General features: G+C 39.3%; 1 protein-coding gene across 1 annotated transcript in view; it reads right to left on the reverse strand.

The window, feature by feature from the left end:
• Nucleotides 1–24,596, reverse strand: part of SLC16A10 (solute carrier family 16 member 10) — a 142,253-nt gene that overhangs the window by 51,589 nt on the left and 66,068 nt on the right. Inside the window, exon 2 of the mRNA XM_067702339.1 lies at nucleotides 4,086–4,230. Within this exon, the coding sequence (XP_067558440.1) occupies nucleotides 4,086–4,230 (145 nt within the window). The remainder of the gene's footprint in view (nucleotides 1–4,085; nucleotides 4,231–24,596) is intronic.

The following is a 24,596-nucleotide window of genomic DNA, read 5'->3' on the forward strand; positions in this document are numbered from 1 at the left end:
AAGCATCTTTTCTGACCACAACACTATGAGATTAGAAATAAATTACAGGGAAAAAAATGTAAAAAACACAAACACATGGAGGCTAAACAATACGTTACTAAATAACCAAGAGATCACAGAAGAAATCAAAGAGGAAATCAAAAAATACCTAGAGACAAATGACAATGAAAACACGATGATCCAAAACCTATGGGATGCAGCAAAAGCAGTTCTAAGAGGGAAGTTTATAGCAATACAAGCCTAACTCAAGAAACAAGAAAAACCTCAAATAAACAATCTAACGTTATACGTAAAAGAACTAGAGAAAGAGCAAACAAACCCAAAGTTAGTAGAAGGAAAGAAATCATAAAGATCAGAGCAGAAATAAATGAAATAGAAACAAAGAAAACAACAGCAAAGATCAATAAAACAAAAGCCGGTTCTCTGAGAAGATAAACAAAACTGATGAACCTTTAGCCAGACTCATCAAGAAAAAGAGCGAGAGGACTCAAATCAATAAAATTAGAAATGAAATAGAAGTTACAACAGACACTGCAGAAATACAAAGCATCCTAAGAGACTGCTACAAGCAACTCTATGCCAATAAAATGGACAACCTGGAAGAAATGGACAAATTCTTAGAAAGGTTAAAACTTCCAAGACTGAACCAGGAAGAAACAGAAGATATGAACAGACCACTCACAAGTAATGAAATTGAAACTGTGATTTAAAATCTTCCAACAGGGCTTCCCTGGTGGCACAGTGGTTGACAGTCCACCTGCAGATGCAGGGGACACGGGTTCGTGCCCCGGTCCAGGAAGATCCCACATCCCACGGAGCGGCTGGGCCCGTGAGCCATGGCCGCTGAGTCTGCACATCCAGAGCCTGTGCTCCGCAACACGAGAGGCCACAACAGTGAGAGGCCCGCATACCGCAAAAGAAAAAAAAAAAATCTTCCAACAAACAAAAGTGCAGGACCAGATGGCTTCACAGGTGAATTCTATCAAACATTTAGAGACGAGCTAACACCTATCCTTCTCAAACTCTTCCAAAATATTGCAGAGGAAGGAACACTCCCAAACTCATTCTATGAGGCCACCATCACCCTGATACCAAAACCAGACAAAGATACTACAGAAAAAGAAAATTACAGACTAATATCACTAGTGAATACAGACGCAACAATCCTCAACAAAATCGTAGCAAACAGAATCCAACAACACATTAAAAGGATCATACACCTTGATCAAGTGGGATTTATCCCAGGGATACAAGGATTCTGCAATATACGCAAATCAATGTGATACACCGTATTACCAAACTGAAGAATAAAAACCACATGATCATCTCAATAGATGCAGAAAAAGCTTTTTACAAAATTCAACAGCCATTTGTGATAAAAACTCTCCAGAAAGTGGGCACACAGGGAAACTACCTCAACATAATAAAGGCCATATATGATAAACCCATAGCAAACATCATTCTCAATGGTGAAAAACTGAAAGCATTTTCTCTAAGATCAGGAACAAGACAAGGATGTCCAGTCTCGCCCCTATTATTCAACATAGTTTTGGAAGTCCTAGCCATGGCAATCAGAGAAGAAAAAGAAATAAAAGGAATACAAACTGGAAAAGAAGAAGTAAAACAGTCACTGTTTACAGATGACATGATACTATACGTAGAGAATCCTAAATATGCCACCAGAAAACGACTAGAGCTAATCAATGAATCTGGTAGAATAGCGGGATACAAAATTAATGCATAGAAATCTCTTGCATTCCTATACACTAATGATGAAAAATCTGAAAGAGAAATTAAGGAAACACTCCCATTTACCACTGCAACAAAAAGAATAAAATACCTAGGAATAAACCTACCTAAGGAGGTAAAAGACCTGTACTCAGAAAACTGTAAGACACTGATGAAAGAAATTAAAGATGATACAAACAGATGGAGAGATATACCATGTTCTTAGATTGGAGGAATCAATATTGTGAAAATGACTATACTACCCAAAGCAATCTACAGATTCAGTGCAATCCCTATCAAATTACCAATGGCTTTTTTTTTTTTTTACAGAACTAGAATAAAAAATCTTAAAATTTGTATGGAGACACAAAAGACCCCGAATAGCCAAAGCAGCCTGAGGGAAAAAAATGGAGCTGGAGGAATCAGACTCCCTGACTTCAGACTATACTACAAAGCTACAGTAATCAAGACAATATGGTACTGGCACAAAAACAGAACTATAGACCAATGGAACAGGATAGAAAGCCCAGAGATAAACCCACGCACCTTTGGTCAACTAATCTATGACAAAGGAGGCACAGATATACAATGGAGAAAAGACAGCTTCTTCAATAAGTGGTGCTGGGAAAACTGGACAACTATATGTAAAAGAATGAAATTAGAACACTCCCTGACACCATACACAAAAATAAAGTCAAAACGATTAAAGACCTAAATGTAAGATCAGACACATAAAACTCTTAGAGGAAAACACAGGAAGAACACTCTTTGACATAAATCACAGCAAGATCTTTTTTGATCTACCTCCTAGAGTAATGGAAATAAAAACAAAAATAAACAAATGGGACCTAATGAAACTTAAAAGCTTTTGCAAGGCAAAGGAAACTACAAACAAGACAAAAAGACAACCCTCAGAATGAGAGAAAATATTTGCAAATGAATCAACGGACAAGGGATTAATCTCTAAAAAGATTTATAAATATATAAATCTCTAAAATATATAAACAACTCATGCAGCTCAATATTTAAGAAACAAACAACCCAATCCAAAAATGGGCAGAAGACCTAAACAGACATTTCTCCAAAGAAGACATACAGATGGCCAAGAAGCACATGAAAAGCTACTCAACATCACTAATTATTAGAGAAATGCAAATCAAAACCACAATGAGGTATCACCTCACACCAGTTAGAATGGGCATCATCAGAAAATCTACAAACAACAAATGCTGGAGAGGGTGTGGAGAAAAGGGAACCCTCTTGCACTGTTGGTGGGAATGTAAATTGATACAGCCACTATGGAGAACAGTATGGAGGTTCCTTAAAAAACTAAAAATAGAATTACCATATGACCCAGCAATCCCACTACTGGGCATATACCCAGAGAAAACCATAATTCAAAAAGACACATGCACCTCAATGTTCACTGCAGCACTATTTACAACAGCCAGGTCATGGAAGCAACCTAAATGCCCATCGACAGACGAATGGATAAAGAAGATGTGGTACATTTATACAATGGAATATTACTCAACCATAAAAAGGAACGAAATTGGGTCATTTGTAGAGACGTGGATGGATCTAGAGACTGTCATACAGAGTGAAGTTAAGTGAGAAAGAGAAAAACAAATATCGTATATTAACGCATATATGTGGAACCCAGAAAAATGGTACAGATCAACCGGTGTGCAGGGCAGAGACGCAGATGTAGAGACCAAACGTATGGACACCAGAGGGGAGAGTGGCAGGGGGCAGGGTGGTAGTGTGATGAATTGGGAGATTGGGATTGACATGTATACACTAATAAGTATGAAATGGATAACTAATAAGAACCTGCTGTATAAAAAAAATAAAGTTTTAAAAATAAATAAATAAAATAAAATAAAGAATGCAGGCAGGAATTCTCTACCTGGGTTGAAATAAATAGCAAAGTCTGGATTTCATTAATAAAAATATTTCATATCAAGCCTATGAACAACCACTTCAAAATACCACTTCTCGTACCCTTTGGGGCTCAGACTGAGCTGACCATAAACTAAGCCCATTGTTTTAGACAACTTACTGTTATGAGTTAAGATTCTTCTGTGAATGGAAAAAACAAAAGGAGAAACATTTTTTCTCGGCTCCAGAGAACATATGTATCCTGACTGACATCTAACTCTGAGGCACTGCAAGCAGAAGCATTCAAATTCACAAGCTCTGATTTGCTGCTGTAGACAACAATGCGTTAAGTGACGCTGCTTAGTTTAAGTACTGAAAAGGAGGATTTTTCCTTGTAAACAGCAAAGTTTCTAAAAGGAAATCTTTAAGGTAGCTAACAGTTTTTGAAAAGTGACATGAAGAAGCTAAGTCCTTACCTTACAAAAGAACTTGATACGAGTCCAACAAATCCAACCGCAGCACCCACGACAGCTGTTCTCCGGCAACCAAACACGTCTGTGAAGACGCTGACAATTGGGCAGCAGAAGAAAATCATCCCCATGGAGAGAGAACTTACCCATGCTGTAAAAGAGGAAACAAAGGGACATTATGACATGGTAAATTCTATTTGTCCTTACCTAATAAGATATAATACATATTCAGAACAGTATTAATGCAGAAAAGGTATTACCCAGATTGATGAATGGGGGGAAGTTGGAATAAGCAACAAATCTGAATCACAGATGAAAGGACTGACCAATACTAATTATAATTAGCAAAGCAATTATTTGTGTTTAATGGAACTCTTAAAAAGTTTGTATTCTTAAATAAATCAAACATTCTCCTGTGACCTAATCACTATTAATCTCTATCTTGGTATCTATGGTTAATTTTAAGCAACTTCTAATCTATGGAAAGAAATTTATTTCAAAAAATTGAGATACGTTTAGGAACACATGCCTAGGTGATCAAACTGCAAAGAAGTGATGACCACCAAACTCAATACAGTGGTGAAACTCAGGGGAGAAAAAGGAATTATAACCATCTGGACCCAGTAGATAAGAACTGAACATTTGCCTAGAGTCTGGGCTTTGTGCTTTTGTTAAAGGAATAAAGTAGTACACAGGTAGGCTGTTTGTTGACCTGGGTAACAGTTACTGTGTATTCACTTTACTTATAAAACCATACATACATTTTATCTTCTTTTCTGAAAGTATGCTATCTTTCACAATAGAAAAGATTTAAGAATCAGGTCATAATTTCCTGTTCTGATCTGTAAAGACCAAAACAAAAGGAAAGCCAAAAAGAGAAACATACTGAGTACAAATGATCATAAATTTGTGCCCAAGAAATGAGTGATCTTATAGGATATCAAGTCTGTAAATTCTTAAAAAGTATATAAACTAGTGGGGCCTAAGTGAACATGAGCTATAAAACAAACAGACCTGGGTCCAAATCCCCCATCTCTGTAACTACAATATATCCTTCAGCAGGTCACTTCCTCTGAGTCTGTTTTCTCATCTGGAAAGGGAATTGAACACAGCCTTTTCCAGAATTATTAAGGATTAGAGAAAATGTATCTAAACCTCTGCATCTAGCACAGGAACAATTAATAATTCAGAGTTTTAACAACAACAAATTGTCTTATAAAATGAAACAGATGATCTCCAATGCTCCATCCAGCTCTGACAGTCTACTAGTATATTACTCTATTTCCTCAGCAAAGGAATTAAGTCCAGATCCTGTGCTAATGCCCATTTCTTAATAATGTGGTCCAAATGGATCTTCACCAGACTAACAATTTCATTTAATTCTTTGCCTTCTTACCTTTTAAATTATTTTTTTAATTATGTATATTTTAATCAGCCATAATTCTCTTTTCTTTCTTCCCTTACCAGAAAGGAGACTATGATCTTAAAACAAAACACAATGGGATGCAAATAGAGATTATCATACTAAGTGAAGTCAGAAAGAGAAAGACAAATACCATATGATATCAGTTATATGTGGAATCTAAAATATGGCACAAATGAACCTATCTACAAAACAGAAACAGACTCATAGACATAGAAAACAGACTTGTGGTTGCCAAGGAGGAGGGAAGATGGAGAGGGATTGACTGGGAGTTTGGGGTTGGTAGACGCAAACTACCACATTTAGAATGGATAAACAACAAGGTCCTAATGTATAGCACAGGGAACTATATTCAATATCCTGTGATAAACCATAATGGAAAAGAATATATAAAAAAAGAAAGTCTATATGTGTATAACTGAGTCACTTTGCTGTACAGCAGAGATTGGTACAACACTGTAAATCAACTACACTTCAATAAACACACACACACACACACACACACACACACACAATGAAGAGACTGTACAAACAATGCAGTCTTGGCTTAGGTGCTGGTGGGGGAATTCAGAAGTGGACAGCAGAGAGGCGATTGGCCAGATGAACTAGCACAACCTCAACCCCAGATGTGCAGAGCTGTTTAGTATGGGCTTGCTCAAGGAGAAGTGCAAATTTTTTAGTCTATGTTATATAAAAATGTAACTGATTTATAATAATTTAATCTTATTCAAAAAAAGTTTAGTCATCTATCCTGTTTATGAAACAACCTAGGCAGACTAGAAGAATAGCATCCTAACCTTTATTTTTGGATAAAGGTGCTTTTACAATTAAGTGAAACACCAACACTAAATTGGAGCCCACTTTAAGAAATCCAAGAGCGGAATTCCCTGGAGGTCCAGTGGTTAGGAGGACACCGCATTTCCACTGCAGGGGGCACGGGTTCGATCCCAGGAAACTACGATCCCGCATTCCGTGTGGTCCGGCCAAAAAAAAAGAAATCTAAGAACATACAGCAGCACTGCATGTAATGCTCACATAAGTCAAGGCACTTTTCAAGAATAAAAACAAGGCTTAATGCATTACCATAGATTTCGGACTACTGCAATGCCAAACGTGAAAATTTTTACAGAATTTTTATGTCCACTGAACATGCACTAACTGCAGGATATAATCAAATATAACTTTATTTTTGTCTCGGCTATCCTCTTAAAATGTATGCAGGGAGAAAATGTTCCCCCAGCACTGGATGACCACTCAGCAGGCCCACACGTTTCTTCTAGCCAGTGCTAAGTAACAAAGTCCTACAGTCACTTTAGGTTACAAACCAATCTTCACTAGGTAATCAAATCTCATTTCCCACCCCCAGCTGGGAAAAGAGTAAGCTCAGCTATGTCTTTTCCATGACCCTTCTCCCCTTCCCTAGCTGCTGTTGTCTCCAAAGTGGATATGAGAGAGAGGAGTGCTGGGAGACGGAAGGCAACGAGATTCCAACTTAAGAGGTCCTGCCAAAAGGCCTGTCTGGTGATGTCTGAAGTGGACTCTTTTCCTCAGATGCACTTCTGTGGGTTCTTCAGAGTCTCACCTCAGAGTTTCTTCTGGCTATAGCTCTACCGACGTGGACAGTTCAGTGGATAGTTCATTCTCCTCCTGGCTTTTTGGCTGTCACTTAAAAGACTCACTGTTGGAGCCTCATTGCCCTTCTAGGCAGTTTATTTGGGCAGGAATTAAAACAGCTCCAGGCCGCCTCTCTCCTCCACTAGGCCTGCCTCTGCTCTGCAGGAAGTATTCATATTTCCTTTGCCTGGACAAACACTGGAGTGTAGGCAAATTCCAACACAGCCTACCTCTTGCTGTGGGAGCAGTCAGCCAGCTACAGTTCTCTCCTTGACGGATTTCTCAGGGGATCCAGACCTCAGTCCTCTGTACCCCCTAACTGAAGAGAATTCTTTAAATCTCTAAGTGGTCCCTCTAGAGCTCCTCTCACTAGATATCAAGTGAGTCTGTACCCCCAGTTCTCCCATGGTGTGTGTGTGTGGGGGGAAGCAACAGCATAATTTTTAAAAGAATCCTCACAAAATGTTCTTCCATGACCCTTAAGTATCCTTCTTATGTGTTTTAGAGCCTCTAACTGGTTCTTGAACATGAAATACCCCACTTCCAAATTTCACACTCTTGTACCTTAATGCCTCTGCTAAAGTTCCAACATCTTTTTTTTCTTTTTTTAATTTTTGGCCACACCACGTGGCATGCAGGATCTTAGTTCCCCAACCAGTGACGGAACCCGTGCCCCTGCAGTGGAAGTGGGGAGTCTTAACCACTGGACCGCCAGGGAAGTCCCCCAACATCATTTTTTTTAAAAAATAAATTTATTTATTTATTCTTGGCTGTGTTGGGTCTTCGCTTCTGTGCGAGGGCTTTCTCTAGTTGCGGCAAGCGGGGGCTACTCTTCATTGCGGTGTGTGGGCCTTTCACTGTCGCAGCCTCTCTTGTTGCAGGTCACAGGCTCCAGATGCGCAGGCTCAGTAGTTGTGGCTCACGGGCCTAGTTGCTCCGCGACATGTGGGATCTTCCCAGACCAGGGCTCGAACCCGTGTCCCCTGCATTGGCAGGCAGATTCTCAACCACTGCGCCACCAGGGAAGCCCCTCCCCAACATCTTATGTTACAATAAAAATTAGGAACAGATGAGGTTAGGTCTATCTTCTGAGCAAATTCAAGAAGAAATTAATTCTTGTGAAGATTAAGCGAGACTCTTTTTTTTTTTTTTTTAATTTTTGGCTGCACTGCACTGCATGCGGGATCTTAACTTCCCGAACCAGGGACTGAACCCATGCCCCCTGCAGTGGAAGCAGGTAGTCCTAACCATTAGACCACCAGGAAATTCAAGAAATTCATTTTTTAAAAAACTTTTATTGGAGTATAGTTGGTTTACAATGTTGTGTTAGTTTCAGGTGTACTGCAAAATGAATCAGTTATACATATACATATACATATATCCACTCTTTTTTTCTAATATTCTTTTCCCATATAGGCCATTACAGAGAGTACTGAGTAGAGTTCACTGTCCTATACAGCAGGTTCTTATCAGTTATCTATTTTATATATAGTAGTGTGTGTATGTCAATCTCAATCTTCCAATTTATCCCTTCCCCTCTTATCCCCTGGTAACCATAAGTTTGTTTTCCACATCTGTGACTCTACTTCTGCTTTGTAAATAAGTTCATTTGTACCCTTTTTTTTTTTTTAAGATTCCACATATAAGCAATATCATATGATATTTATCTTTCTGTGTCTGACTTACTTCACTCAGTATGACAATCTCTAGGTCCATCCATGTTGCTGCAAATGGCATTATGTTGTTCTTTTTTATGACTAATATTCTACTGTATATATGTACCACATCTTCTTTATCCATTCCTCTGTTGATGGACATTTAGGTTGTTTCCATGTCCTGGCTATGGTAAACAGTGCTGCAGTGAACATTGGGGGTACATGTATCTTCTCAAATTATGATTTTCTCTGAATATATGCCCAGGAGTGAAATTGCTGGGTCATATGGTAACTCTATTTTTAGTTTTTTAAGGAACCTCCATACTGTTCTCCATAGTGGCTACCAATTTATATCCCCACCAACAGTGTAGGAGAGTTCCCTTTTCTCCACACCCTCTCCAGCATTTATTGTTTGTAGGGTCTTTTAAAAATATTTATTTATTTATTTGGTTGTGCCAGGTCTTAGCTGTGGCAGGCGGGCTCCTTAGCTGTAGTGAGTGTGTGGGATCTAGTTCCCTGACCAGCAATCGAACGAGGGCCCCCTGCATTGGGAGTGCGGAGTCTTATCCACTGCGCCACCAGGGAAGTCCCCATTTGTAGATTTTTTTATGATGCCCATTCTGACCAGTGTGAGGTGATACCTCATTGTAGCTTTGATTTGCGTTTCTCTAATAATCAGTGATGTTGAACATCATTTCATGTGCTTTTTGGCCATCTATATGTCTCCTTTGGAGAAATGTCTATTTAGATCTTCCACCCGTTTTTTGATTGGGTTGTTTTCTTGATATTGAGCTGCATGAGCTGTCTGTATATTTTGGAGATTAATCCCTTGTTGGTTGCTTCATTTGCAAATATTTTCTCCCATTCTGAGGGTTGTCTTTTTCTTTTATTTATGGTTTCCTTTCCTATGCAAACACTTTTAAGTTTAATTAGATCCCATTTGTTTACTTTTGTTTTTATTTTCATTACTCTAGGAGGTGGGTCAAAAAAGATCTTGCTGCGATTTATGTCAAAGAGTGTTCTGCCTATGTTTTCACCTAAGAGTTTTATAATGTCCGGCCTTACATTTAGGTTTTTAATCCATTTTGAACTTATTTTTGTGTATGGTGTTAGGGAATGTTCTAATTTCATTATTTTACATGTAGCTGTCCAGTTTCCCCAGCACCATTTATTGAAGAGGCTGTCTTTTCTCCACTGTATATTCTTGACTCCTTCATCATCGATTAGGTGACCAAGAAATTAATTCTTGAATGAATATATTACTAGGCACTGTAAACTCATAAAATTTCTCGTTTTTGTAAAATTTTAACATGGCATGACAAAGAATCCAAGGTCTTATGGGTTTTATGCTATACACCATAAAAATGAAAGAGACTGTTGTTCTCTTTTACCCCTTCCAAGTCTGACTATGATTATTATTAATAACAGAAACTGAGAAACTGAAGACATAGTCACTATACCCACCATGGTAAAATTTTTGTTTAAAAAAATGCAGACTAGCCCTAATCCCTCTATGTAATTCAACCAAACACCCACACAGGGTTTCCTAATGTTGCTGAAGAGCAAATATTTTTCAATGGAAGAGGTACTATTTAAAATATGGAATAACAACTTTTCCGAGTAAAAGTGCCTATTATGTTCTAGGCACTATCCTAGGCTGCTGAGAATATAAAAACAACTAAAAGATTTCTCTACCTTCCAATAATTTCCATCTAGTAACATATATGCAAATAGAGGTCCAACCAGAACACCATACAGAATGTGCTAATCACCTTAAAAAACACAGATGTCAAAAAATATGTAATGAAGAAGGGCTTAAAGATCTCCTGAAATTTTACCAGCTTGGAATCCCTAATCAGCAAACATTGTTACAGACTGTTGTACCTTCTTCACATTTGCAATACTGTTTCTCAAATGTATGTTAGTAATAAAATACGGATACATTTTAAAATGCTAATGACTTCATAGTAGATCTCTTTCTCATTAGGTATTTCTCAATGAATTGTACTTTATATATTTACTGCTGTTGGAGGAGCAGCGTACACATGTATCTAATGAATTGATTTTGAGGTTGTTGGCACTCCTCTATGATTCAAGTTAACTATAATACAAAAGCCCATTTCCCTTAAAAAAAAAAAAAGAAGAAAGAAAGGCTTTAGAATGTGCTTGTATACTCTTATTTGAATGTATGTGTGTTTGATGTTACAGAGAGAAACATCCAAAAAATAGCCAGGTTGGGAAATCTTTTTTAAAACATAACAATCAGCTTTCCAATTTCCCTATCCAGACCCTCTTTGTTTCCAACTCCATACTAAGAACAAATCCTCAGCTCTCAGTGCATGGCCAAAGGAGAATGCAAATCACTCGGAGAAAGTGGGTAGGTTTAATATTTTAAAAGATTTTCACTTGCAGGTGTTATAATTATGCAGATGTAAATGACTGCAAGGACAAAGTGTTTACAATTGAAAACACCCACAGGGAAGATTTACTATAGTTATTTTAAGGTTGATAAATATTTTTTTGCCCTGTTTTGAGAGCTCCAACCCCCATTTCCACTTGATCTTGGCCTCTTTCAAGACAGCTCTGCTCTATAATATCTGAACCTTGGTCTAACAGCCTCAAATAAAATGAAACAATATATTAAAACTGAGATTAAAATGCAAAATAGTATTTAACAAAGTCCCAATGACTTTTGGAGCATGGTGCTCTCTGGCAACTACACAATTTAGGAATGAGTAAACTGTACTTGATTTGACCATTTTATTGCCACCCTAAAGGTTATTTGGTAGTTATATGTCACTTAGGAGTGGTTTTTAAATTATTTGCTATCAACTTCTGTTAATGGCATCGGAGTGAAGTGGTCAAGTAAATCCTCTTGCAGATAATAACTGTGTGTAGCGGGGGGGGGGGGACTTATTTAAACACACTGGAAAATGTCTAAAAACAGAAGTTGGAGGAGAGTTTACACTTGAGAAGCTGAAACCGGAAGAAATAAGAATTACAAGTTTGTGGGCTTTCCTGAGGATCAACAAACTATGCAGGTGCTGGGTAGACTAGTAAGGGGTCAAACTAAAGAAAAGCAAGAGATGGAGAAAAAGAAAAGAAGCAACAGTTGGAAACTGTATGAACTGAACAGAGATAGCAGCTGCTACCTAGCACAGAGAGACAGACTTTGCAGTCTGAGTCCAGGCAAACTAACTGCCTCCTAAGAACAAAAACTCAATAACCCTTGGAAGAACACAAGGGAACCAGAGTTGCTTTAAATATTATCTACAATGTCCAAGTATTGAACCTAAAATTACTAGACATGAAAAGAAACAGGTAATCAATATTAATTGACTCTGAATGGACTAAGATGTTGGATTCAGAAAACAAAGACTACAAAACGTCTATTACAATTATGTTAGAAGTATTAAAGGATAATATTTTCAAAGAAGTAAGTTAAAATATGGTCTTATTGAGGGAACAGATAGTGAATCTCAACAGTGAAATGTAAACTAGAAAAAAACGGAAATTCTAGGGGTGAAAAGTACAACAGCTGAAAAAAATGCATTTCAATAGGATCACTAGCAACTTGGAGATAAAACTTAAGAATGAATCTGGGAATTTGAAGACAAAAATTACCCAATCCCAGAAAAGAGAGAAAAATAATATTGAAAAAGAATGAACAAAGTCTTATAGACCTGTAGGACAAAAATCAAGAGGCCCGGGGACTTCCCTGGTGGTCCAGTGGTAAAGAATCCACCTTAAAATGCAGGGGACGCAGGTTTGACCCCTGGTCAGGGAACTAAGATCTCACATGCCGCAGGGCAGCTCCGCATGCCACAAGTACTGAGCTCACGCACCTCAACTAGAGCCCGTGTGCCACACACTACAGAGCCCATGCACCCTGGAGCCTGCACGTCACACTAGAGAAGAGAAAACCCACATGCCACAACTAGAGAGAAGCCCGCGCACCACAAGGAAGAGCCCATGTGCCACAATGACAGATCCTGCATGCCTCAACGAAGATCCCACGTGCCAAAACTAAGACCTGACGCAGACAAAACTAAGTAAAACAAATAAATAAATCGTTAAAGAAAAAATAAATCAAGAGGCCCAACATAAATATAACTGAAGTCTTAGAAAAGAGAGAAAGAGAAAAGAGCAGAAGCGCTTCCCTGGTGGTGCAGTGGTTAAGAATCCGCCTGCCAATGCAGGGGTCACAGGTTCGAGCCCTGGTCCAGGAATATCCCACATGCTGCAGAGCAACTAAGCCCGTGTGCCACAACTACTGAGCCTGTGCTCTAGAGCCCATGAGCCACAACTACTGAAGTCTGCGTGCCTAGAGCCCGTGCTCTGCAACAAGAGAAGCCACTGCAATGAGAAGCCCGCGCACCACAATGAAGAGTAGTCCCCGCTCACTGCAACTAGAGAAAGCCACACACAGCAACAAAGACAAGGAAGGGAGGGAGGGAGAAGGGAGGGAGAAGGGAGGAAGGGAGGAAGGAAGGGAGGAAGGAAGGAAGGAAGGAAAGAAAAGAAAAGAAAAAAGAGCAGAATAAAATATATGAAGGGCTTCCCCAGTGGCACAGTGGTTGAGAGTCCACCTGCCGATGCAGGGTACATGGGTTCATGCCCCGGTCCAGGAAGATCCCACATGCCGCGGAGCGGCTGGGCCCGTGAGCCATGGCCGCTGAGCCTGTGCGTCCGGAGCCTGTGCTCCGCAACGAGAGAGGCCACAACAGTGAGAGGCCCGCGTACCGCAAAAAAAAAAAAAAAAAAAAAGTATATATATATATATATATATATATATATATGAAGAAATAATGCCCCCCACCCCAAAATCACAAATTTTGTGAAAAACATTAACTTACAAAAACAAAACAAAACAAAAAACATTAACTTACAAATCTAAGAAGCTCAGAGAAATGCCAGCAGTATAAACTCTAAGCAAACCATTCCTAAGCACATCATGGTTAATCTTCTGAATGCCAAAGATAAAAAGACAATTCTGAAAGCATCCAGAGAAAAACGACATACTGAGGGAGAACAAAGATACCATTATCAGTTGGCTTCTCATAAGAACTAATGGAGGACAGAAGACACTAGAACTGTCATATTAAAAGTGCTGAAAGAGAATAAACTGTCAATCATGAATTCTACAACCAGCTACTAGCCTTCAAAAAGTGAAAGCAGGGCTTCCCTGGTGGCCCAGTGGTTGAGAGTCCACCTGCCGATGCAGGGGACACGGGTTCGTGCCCCAGTCCGGGAAGATCCCACATGCCGCGGAGCGGCTAGGCGCATGAGCCATGGCCGCTGAGCCTGCGCGTCCAGAGCCTGTGCTCCGCAACGGGAGAGGCCTCAACAGTGAGAGGCCTGTGTACTGCAAAAAAGAAAAAAAAAAAGTGAAGGCAAAATAAAGATATTTTCAGATAATAAAAACTGAGAGACTCTGTCACCAGATTTCCACTGCAAGAAATCTTAAAGAAAGTTCTACAGACTGAAGGGAAATGATACCAGCTAGCAATTTGGGTCCAAAGGAAGGACTGAAACATACAAACACACACAACACACTGTTTTCTCATGATTTCTTTATAAGATATATGACTGTTTAAAGCAAAAATTATAACACCGTATACAGATGTACTATATACATGACAACGACAGTGCTAAAGATGAAGGTAAATGAAAATATACTGCCACAAGATTCCTATATTTCATCTGAAGCAACTTCATATCAACTTAAAATACACTGAGATGTATGTTGTAATCCCTAGAGAAAGCACTTTAAAAAATGCAAAGAGATACAGCTTGAAAGCCAATAGAGAAATTAAAATTGATTACTAAAAATTAGTTAATTAATTAAAGGAAGGCAGAAGAGAAAGAACAGAAGAACAAGAGGCAGATGAGGGACATAAAAAACAAACAGCAAAATGTCAGACCTAAATATACCCATATCAGTAATGACATTAAATAAAGACTCCAATCAAATGACAATATTGTCTAACTGGATAAAAAAAAATCAAGCATCAATTATATTCTGTTTAAAGAGATGCACTTTAAATATAAATACACAAATAACTTGGAAATAAAAAAGATATGTCATGTAAATAATAACCCCAAGTACGCTGGAGTGATTGTACTAATATTAGACAAAATACACCTCAAGACAAGTAGTATTACTAGAAACAAAGAGGGCTACTTCATAATGATAAAAGTCTCAACACATCAGGAAGATATAACAACGACAAGCTTATGTACATCTAATATAACACAGCTTCAGAAATACAGGAAGGAAATGTGATCCCTACCTTATACCATATTTTAAAATTACCTCAAAATGGATCACAAAACTGAAATGTGAAACTGAAAAGTATAAAACGCCTAGAAGAAAACACTGGAGAAAATCTTTTGTGACCTTGGGTTAGGCAAAGATTTCTTAGATACAACATCAAAAACATAATCCCCGGACTTCCCTGGTGGCACAGTGGTTAAGAATCCGCCTGCCAATGCCAGGGACACAGTTTGATCCCTGGTCCGCGAAGATCCCACATGCCACGGAGCAACTAAGCCCATGTGCCTAAACTACTGAGCCTGCGCTCTATAGCCCGCAAGCTACAACTACTGAGCCCATGTGCCACAACTACTGAAGCCCGCACACCTAGAGCCCACGCTCCACAACAAGAGAAGCCACCACAATGAGAGGCCTGCGCACCACAGTGAAGAGTAGCCCCCGCTCGCTGCAACTAGAGAAAGCCCTCGTGCAGCAAAAAAGACCCAACACAGCCAAAAATAAAATAAATTAATTATTTAATTTAAAAAATATCCACCAAAGAAAAGGGAACCCTCCTACACTGTTGGTGGGAATGTAAATTGGTGTAGCCACTATGGAGAACAATATGGAGGTTCCTTAAAAAACAAAATATAGTTACCATACGATCCAGCAATCCCACTCCTGGGCATATATCTGGAAAAACAAATACTTTAATTCAAAACGATACATGCACCCCAATATTCATAGCACTATTTTCAATAGCCAAGACATGGAAGCAACCGAAGTGTCCATCAACAGATGAATGGTTAAGAAGACGTGGTATATATGTGTGTGTGTATATATACACACACACACACACACACACACACACACACACACACAATGGAATACTGCTCAGCCATAAAAAATAATGATATAATGCCATTTGCAGCAACATGGATGGACCTAGAGATTATCATATTAAGTGAAGTAAACAGGAAAGAGAAACACAAATACTATATTATATCACTGATATGTGGAAACTAAAATATGATACAAATGAACTTATTTACAAAACAGAAACACTCACAGACATAACAAACAAACTTATTACCAAAGGGGAAAGGGGGTGGGGGAGGGATAAATTAGAAGTTTGGGATTAGCAGATAAAAACTACTATATATAAAATAGATAAACAACAAGGTCCTACTATATAGCACAGGGAACTTTATTCAATATCCTGTAATAAATCATAATGGAAAAGATATGAAATATATATTTATATGTATATATCTGAATCACTTTGCTGTACACTAGAAACTATATAATATATATATACGCATGTATATACATCTGAATCACTGTGCTGTACACCAGAAACTAACACCCTGTAAATTGACTATACTTCAATTTTAAAAATAATAATTTCAGGGGCTTCCCTGGTGGCGCAGTGGTTGAGAGTCTGCCTGCCGATGCAGGCTACACGGGTTCATGCCCCAATCCGGGAAGATCCCACATGCCACAGAGCAGCTGGGCCTGTGAGCCATGGCCGCTGAGCCTGTGCGTCCGGAGCCTGTGCTCCGCAACGGGAGAGGCCACAGCAGTGAGAGGCCCGCGTACCACACACAAAAAAAATAATAATAATGATAATAATAATTTCATTAAATAGCAAAGAAATAAGAGAGAGCATAGGAAAACAATATAAAAGATTAACAAAACTAAGAGCTGGTTCTTTAGAAAGATAAACAAAACTGAGAAGCCTTTAGCTAGACTAACCAAAAAAAAACAAAAAAGACAGGACTCAAATAATATTGTAAAGGTACATGTACAGCATGGTGACTACAGGTTAACAGTACTCTATTGTACACTTGGAAGTTGCTAAGAGCATAAATCCTAAAATGCTCACCACAAAAATAAAATTGTAACTAGGTGAGATGATAGATGTGTTAACTAACCTATTTGTGGTAATCATTTCACACTATGTATGTATATAAAATAAACACACTGTACACCTCAAAAAAATAGAAAAATCCCACCAGGCGCTCAGAGCCAGGCACCATGCTTGATGCTGATGAAAAGCTATCCCTCCCCAGAGAAGCTCACAATCTAACTTAATTACAAAATCTAGACCTCAGTCAAGATGACACAGTGAATTCATCCTCTGTTCCAAACACAAATTAACAATACAGTCAAAATATTTTTTAAAAAAAGAAAAGGATAAAAAAAAAAAAAAGAAAAAAGAAAAGGATACTGACAAAAAAAAAAAAAAAAAAAACACCTAGCCATGAGCTACAGACTAGCTGCAAAAAGGGATGGGGCAGTAAGTAGAGCCTGCCTGCTGGGGCCCAGGTCAGGAAGCAGGCATTGGCAATTGTAAAGAGGACAGAACGTGCTCCCTGTGAGATAGAAAAGGAGAGCCAAGCTCACCGGCTGAGGTGAGAGCAGAACTCCCCCCACACCTTGTGAAAGGAGGCTAAAGGTGAGAACTTAGTGATTCCTATATACATTAAAGATTTGAGGGCTTCCCTGGTGGCGCAGTGGTTGAGAGTCCACCTGCCGATGCAGGGGACACGGGTTCGTGCCCCGATCCGGGAAGATCCCACACGCCGCGGAGCGGCTGGGCCCGTGAGCCATGGCCACTGAGCCTGCGTGTCCAGAGCCTGTGCTCCGCAACGGGAGAGGCCACAACAGTGAGAGGCCTGCGTACAGAAAAAAAAAAAAAAAAAAAAGATTTGAAACCCTACAAGCCTCTAGGGGAGGAGGATACAGACTCAGCCTCATGACCAGGCCCTGAAACAAGGTACACACTGGCTCTCTGGCTGGGTCTGTAAGATTTTCAGTGTTACCGTGGAACAAGAAACTTAAAAGGCCTAATTCTAAACTGAGAATTCAGGGAGCCAGGTGGAAGAAAGTATAAACCGTTAGGTAGGGAGGGTAAAAAAAGGAGACAATCAAACAAAACAATATACCTCCCACTCAGAATGATTCTGTAAACTCAAATTCCAAACAACTGAAGCCAATCCAATGCTAAGACAGCCAACAAAATCACCAATTAGCAAATACAGTCACTCCAGATGAAATTAACTCTATAGACCAATCTGACCACTCCAAAATGACTATGTTTACAACTTTCGAAGAAATAAAATAATAATTTTCATTTTAGAAAATAAGAAATTATGAAACAAATAAGCAAAAATAAAACAAATACATTAAAAAATGAACAAAAACAATGAAACAAGCAAAACTAAAACAAGTGCATAAAAAAGTATTCATTAGAAATTCTGGATATGAAAAAAATAGTCACTGAAATTAAAAAATTCAATAATGGAAAAAACTTTTTATTCCAGATTACAAAGCTAAAAAAAAAAAACTTTAGGATCTTAAAATAAAGGAGAAAATCTTGACCTCATGATAGAAAAGGACTTCCAGACATAAGCATAAATCATGAATGAAAATATGGATAAAATCTGACCTCACTAAAATACAAATTCTGTGCAACAAAAGACACTAGAATCAAAGCAAGAAGAGATGAGCCACAGAACGGGAGATCACTGCAGTACATATCACTAGTAAATTATCATCTTGCATTTATAAAAATAGCCTGTGAGTCATTAAGAAAAAGACAGCGCAGCAGAAAAACAGGCAGAAGAGTTGAGAGGAAATATACAAAAGAGAAAACACAATGGCCAACTAACATTTACAAAGATGCTCATTAGCAATCAGAAAAATGCAAATGAAAAGAATAATAAATCACCATAATTTGGCAAAAATTAAGAAGTCTGACCACACCATGTTTTAGCGAGACTATGGGAAAATAAGAACTCTTATGCATACCAACATAAATTGAAATAACCACTGTGAACAGTAATTTGGCAACATCTAGCAAAGCCAAAGATGTGCATACCCAAATTCTAGCAATTCCACTCCCAGGTGTGTACACCAGAGAAACCTAACACATGTGCACAAGGAGACATGATTAAGAATGTTCACCAAAGCATTGTTTGTAATAGTAAAAGAGCTGGAAACAACCTAAATGCCCATCAGCATTAGAACAAATAAATAAATGTATTAACATATACAATGGAATACGGACTCACACATATGAAGTAACAGTATAAAACATGATGGAAATAATAAAAGCAAATTCAGGAGAGTGATTACCTCTGGGAAGGCATAGATAAAGATTAGGAATGGAGAAGGGTACAAAGGGGACTACAATTGATTCTGTAATGTTTCACATCTTTTTAAAAGGAGAAAACACAGAATCTGACTACTAAGTAGTTATATAGAACAGGCATTTGTTATATTATTCTCTACATTCCTCTGTCTGAAATACTGAATAAAAAAGATACATAAAGTTAGTTTTCAGATCCTCAAAAGGTTATTCTAGCAGAGGCAAAATAGCTTTACAAGAAAGGGCTAAAAACAGAGACAACAATTTCAAACTCCCTCCATTTTAAAGCTTGCTTTAAAAATGAGAGAGACGTTATTCTGGCAAAATGGAAACCTTCAAATCTCACTTACTAGACGCGGGCCTCACACTGCTGTGGCCTCTCCCGTTGTGGAGCACAGGCTCCGGACACACAGGCTCAGTGGCCATGGCTCACGGGCCCAGCCGCTCCGTGGCATGTGGGCTCTTCCCGGACCGGGGCACGAACCCGCGTCCCCTGCATCGGCAGGCGGACTCTCAACCACTGCGCCACCAGGGAAACCCTACTAGTTCTTTTAAAACATGAATACAACAGAAAGACTGGAGTCAAGAGGGCAAACTAGGAGGACGTGGAATTCGCGTCTCCTCACAACTACGGCACCTGCCAGGCCAACGGTGGGGGACCACAGACACCTAAGGGGACGGGAGGAACCCCCAGCGACGGGGTAGGACGTGGGGCATGGGGTGGGGTGAGGGGGGAAGAGAAGTGGAGGCGAGATGGGACTGGTGCCCCTGAGGGGCAGCTGGGGAAGGGGAAGGGATCCCACGCCCTAAGGGGGAAATTGGGGGGCCATTGGGAGGGCAGAGGATCAAAAGGTAGCTTGGCCAGGCTTCCCCTGCCCACTTGGGCCCCCAGAAGCCTGCTGAGATCCCGGGCCTGACCCTCTGCCCACCAAAGCCCCCTCCAGCCATGCGGGTCCTGAGGTAATTGAAGGAAGGTAAGGGGGAGCAAAAGTAAAGGCCAGACCTCCGGGACCAGCACCCCTGAGGGGTGGCTGGGGGAGGGGAGGAGTTCCTACACCCAGCGAGACCCACCCATGGTTAGGGGTCCAGTGGTGACGGGGGAAACCCTGGGGGAGATGGTGGGGGAAGGGCACAAAGGAACGGAAGGGAACAGGGCCAGTGCTTTCCCTGTCAACTTAGGCACTGGGAAGCTTGTTGGGTTCCCGGGCCTAATCCTGTGCCTCCTGTCGCGCAGAACCCAGGCCCCGCCCCTACACCCCCACTAGGGCCCTACCTCTACACTCCAAGACCTCCTCCAACACGCTAGGCCTAAACCCCGCCCACACAGCCTCACTCAGGGACCTATCTCCAAACTCTGGAACTCCACACTCCAGAGGCCCTCCTTTCCATGTGCTGCCTCTCCCCTTCCACGCAGGTCCTAAGGAGAGGCCCCGACCCACGCTTCAACATCGCCCCGCCTAGGCCCCACCCCACGCTCAAACGTCAACCCCCACACACACCCGCCTAGGTCCCGCCCCACCCAAAACCAGACCCTGCCTAAGTCCCACCCCTGCCTAAACTCCACCCCCATAGACAAGTCTTTTTTCTTTTTTCCTCTTTTAGATTGGGGTTCTGTTTTACCTTGTTGATTCATTGTTGTTGATTCTTTTATATTTTTATTTTTCCTAATAAATATTTTATTTTTCTAATTTTATTTTATTCTTTATACTTTGTTAGTGATCTCTCCTTTTGGCTTGTTCTCCCCCCTTTTCTTTTTTTTTTTTCTTTTTTCTGTGGTGGTTTTATTTTACCTTGTTGCAGTTGTTTCAATTATAGTTTTATTTTTCATAATATATTTTTCATCTTTCTAAATTTGTTTTTTATTCTTTAATATTGTACTGCTCCTTTTTTTCCTTCTTCTTCTTCTTACCACACCACGAAGCTTGCAGGATCTTGGTTCCCAGGCCGGAGGTGAGGCCCGAGCTCCTGTAGTGGGAGCTCCAAGTACAAACAGCTGGACTAACAGAGAACCTCAGACCCCAGGGAATATCAATTGGAGTGAGGCCTCCAGGAGGTCCTCATCTCAGCACCAAGACCCAGCTCTATCTAACTGCCTGCAAACTCCAGTGCTGGACATCTCAGGCCAAACAACCAGTAAGACAGGAATACAGCACCACTCATCAAAAAAAAAAAATAATGAAATGACAAAAAAATTTGTTACAGACGAAGGAGCAAGGTAAAAACCTACAAGACCAAATAAATGAAGACGAAATAGGCAACCTACCTGAAAAAGAATTCAGAGTAATGATAGTAAAGATGATCCAAAATCTTGGAAACAGAATGGAGAAAATATAGGAAATATTTAACAAGGATCTAGAAGAACTAAAGAGCAAACAAACAGTGATGAACAACACAATTACTGAAATTAAAAATACTCTAGAAGGAATCAATAAGAGAATAACTGAGGCAGAATAACGGATAAGTGAGCTGGAAGATAAAATGGTGGAAATAACTGCCAGGGAGCAGAATAAAGAAAAAAGAATGAAACAAATTGAGGACAGTCTCCGAGACCTCTGGGACAACATTAAACGCACCAACATTCAAATTATAGGGGTCTCAGAAGAAGAGAAAAAGAAAGGGTCTGAGAAAATATTTGAAGAGATTATAGTCGAAAACTCCCCTAACATGGGAAAGGAAATAATCAAGTCCAGGAAGCACAGAGAGTCCCATACAGGATAAACCCAAAGAGAAACATGCCGAGAAACATATTAATCAAACTATCAAAAATTAAATACAAAGGAAAAATATTGAAAGCAGCTAGCGAAAAGCAACAAATAACATACAAGAGAATACCCATAAGGTTAACAGCTGATTTTTAAGCAGAAACTCTGCAAGCCGGAAGAGAGTGGCAGGACATATTTAAAGTGATGAAAGGTAAAAACCTACAACCAAGATTACTCTACCCAGCAAGGATCTCGACAGAGAAATTAAAACCTTTACAAATAAGCAAAAGTTAAAGAGAATTCAGCACTACCAAACCAGCTTTACAACAAATGCTAAAGAAACTTCTCTAGGCAGGAAACACAAGAGAAGGAAAAGACCTACAATAACAAACCCAAAACAATTAAGAAAATGGTAATAGGAACACACATATTGATAATTACCTTAAATGTAAATGGATTAAATGCTCCAACTAAAAGACATAGACTGCCTGAAAGGATACACAAATAAGACCCATACATATGCTGTCTACAAGAGACCCACTCAGACCTAGGGACACATACAGACTGAAAGTGAAGGGATGGAAAAAGATATTTCATGCAAATGGAAATCAAAAGAAAACTGGAGTAGCAATTCTCATATCAGACAAAACAGACTTTAAAATAAGGACTATTACAAGAGAAAAAGAAGGATACTACATAATGATCAAGGGATCAATCCAAGAAGAAGATATAACAATTGTAAATATTTATGCACCCAACACAGAAGCACCTCAATACATAAGGCAAATGCTAACAGCCATAAACCGGGAAATCGACAGTAACACAATAATAGTAGGGGACTTTAACACCCCACTTTCACCAATGGACAGATCATCCAAAATGAAAATAAATAAGGAAACACAAGCTTTAAATGATTCATTAAACAAGATGGACTTAATTGATATTTATAGGACATTCCATCCAAAAACAACAGAATACACTTTCTTATCAAGTGCTCATGGAACATTCTCCAGGATAGATCATATCTTGGGTCCCAAACCAAGCCTTAGTAAATTTAAAAAAATTGAAATTGTATCAAGTATCTTTTCTGACCACAACGCTATGATATTAGACATCAATTACAGGAAAAAAACTGTAAAAAATACAAACACGTGGAGGCTAAACAATACACTACTAATTAACCAAGAGATCACTGAAGAAATCAAAGAGGAAATCAAAGATACCTAGAAACAATGACAATGACAAAGGCAAGTACTGAAGCCCGTGCACCTACAGCCCATGCTCCACAAGAAGAGAAGCCACTGCAATGAGAAGCCCATGCACCACAAAGAAGAGTAGCCCCCCACTCGCCACAAGAGAAAGCCTGTGCACAGCAACGAAGACCCAATGCAGCCAAAAATAAATAAATAAATAAATTTTTTTTTTTTTTTAAATCTTCCAACAAACAGAAGCCCAGGACCAGATGGCTTCACAGGCGAATTCTATCAAATATTTAGAGAAGAGCTAACACCTATCCTTCTCAAACTCTTCCAAAATATAGCAGAGGGAGGAACACTCCCAAACTCATTCTACAAGGCCACCATCACCCTGATACCAAAACCAAAGATGTCACAAAACTGAAAACTACAGGCCAATATCTCTGATGAACATAGATGTAAAAATCCTCAACAAAATACCAGCAAACAGAATCCAACAGCACATTAAAAGGAGCATACACCATGATCAAGTGAGATTTATCCCAGGAATGCAAAGATTCTTCAATATATGCAAATCAATCAATGTGATACACCGTATTAACAAATTGAAGTATAAAAACCATATGATCATCTCAATAGATGCAGAAAAAGCTTTTGACAAAATTCAACACCCATTTATGATAAAAACTCTCCAGAAAGTAGACACAGAGGGAACCTACCTCAACATAATAAAGGCCATATTTGACAAAGCCACAGCAAACATCATTCTCAGTGGCGAAAAACTGAAACCATTTCCTCTAAGATCAGGAACAATACAAGGTTGCCCACTCTCACCGCTATTATTCAACATAGTTTTGGAAGTTTTAGCCACAGCAATCAGAGAAGAGAAAGAAATAAAAGGAATCCAAATCGAAAAAGAAGTAAAACTGTCACTGTTTGCAGATGACATGATACTAGACATAGAGAATCCTAAAGATGCTATCAGAAAACTACTAGAGCTAATCAATGAATTTGGTAGAGTAGCAAGATACAAAATTAATGCACACAAATCTCTTGCACTCCTATACACTAATGATGAAAAATCTGAAAGAGAAATTAAGGAAACACTCCCATTTACCACTGCAACAAAAAGAATAAAATACCTAGGAATAAACCTACCTAAGGAGACAAAAGACCTATATGCAGAAAACTGTAAGACACTGTTGAAAGAAATTAAAGATGACATAAACAGATGGAGAGATATACTATGTTCTTGGATTGGAAGAATCAATATTGTGAAAATGACTATACTACCCAAAGCAATCTACAGATTCAATGCAATCCCTATCAAATTACCAATGACATTTTTCACAGAACTAGAACAAAAAATTGCACAATTTGTAGGAAACACAAAAGTCCCCGAATAGGCAAAACAATCTTGAAAAAGAAAAACACAGCTCGAGTAATCAGGCTCTCTGACTTCAGACTATGCTACAAAGTTACAGTAATCAAGACAATATGGTACTGGCACAAAAACAG

This window comes from Pseudorca crassidens, chromosome 13 (assembly GCF_039906515.1).
Source record: "Pseudorca crassidens isolate mPseCra1 chromosome 13, mPseCra1.hap1, whole genome shotgun sequence".
NCBI lineage: Eukaryota > Metazoa > Chordata > Mammalia > Artiodactyla > Delphinidae > Pseudorca > Pseudorca crassidens.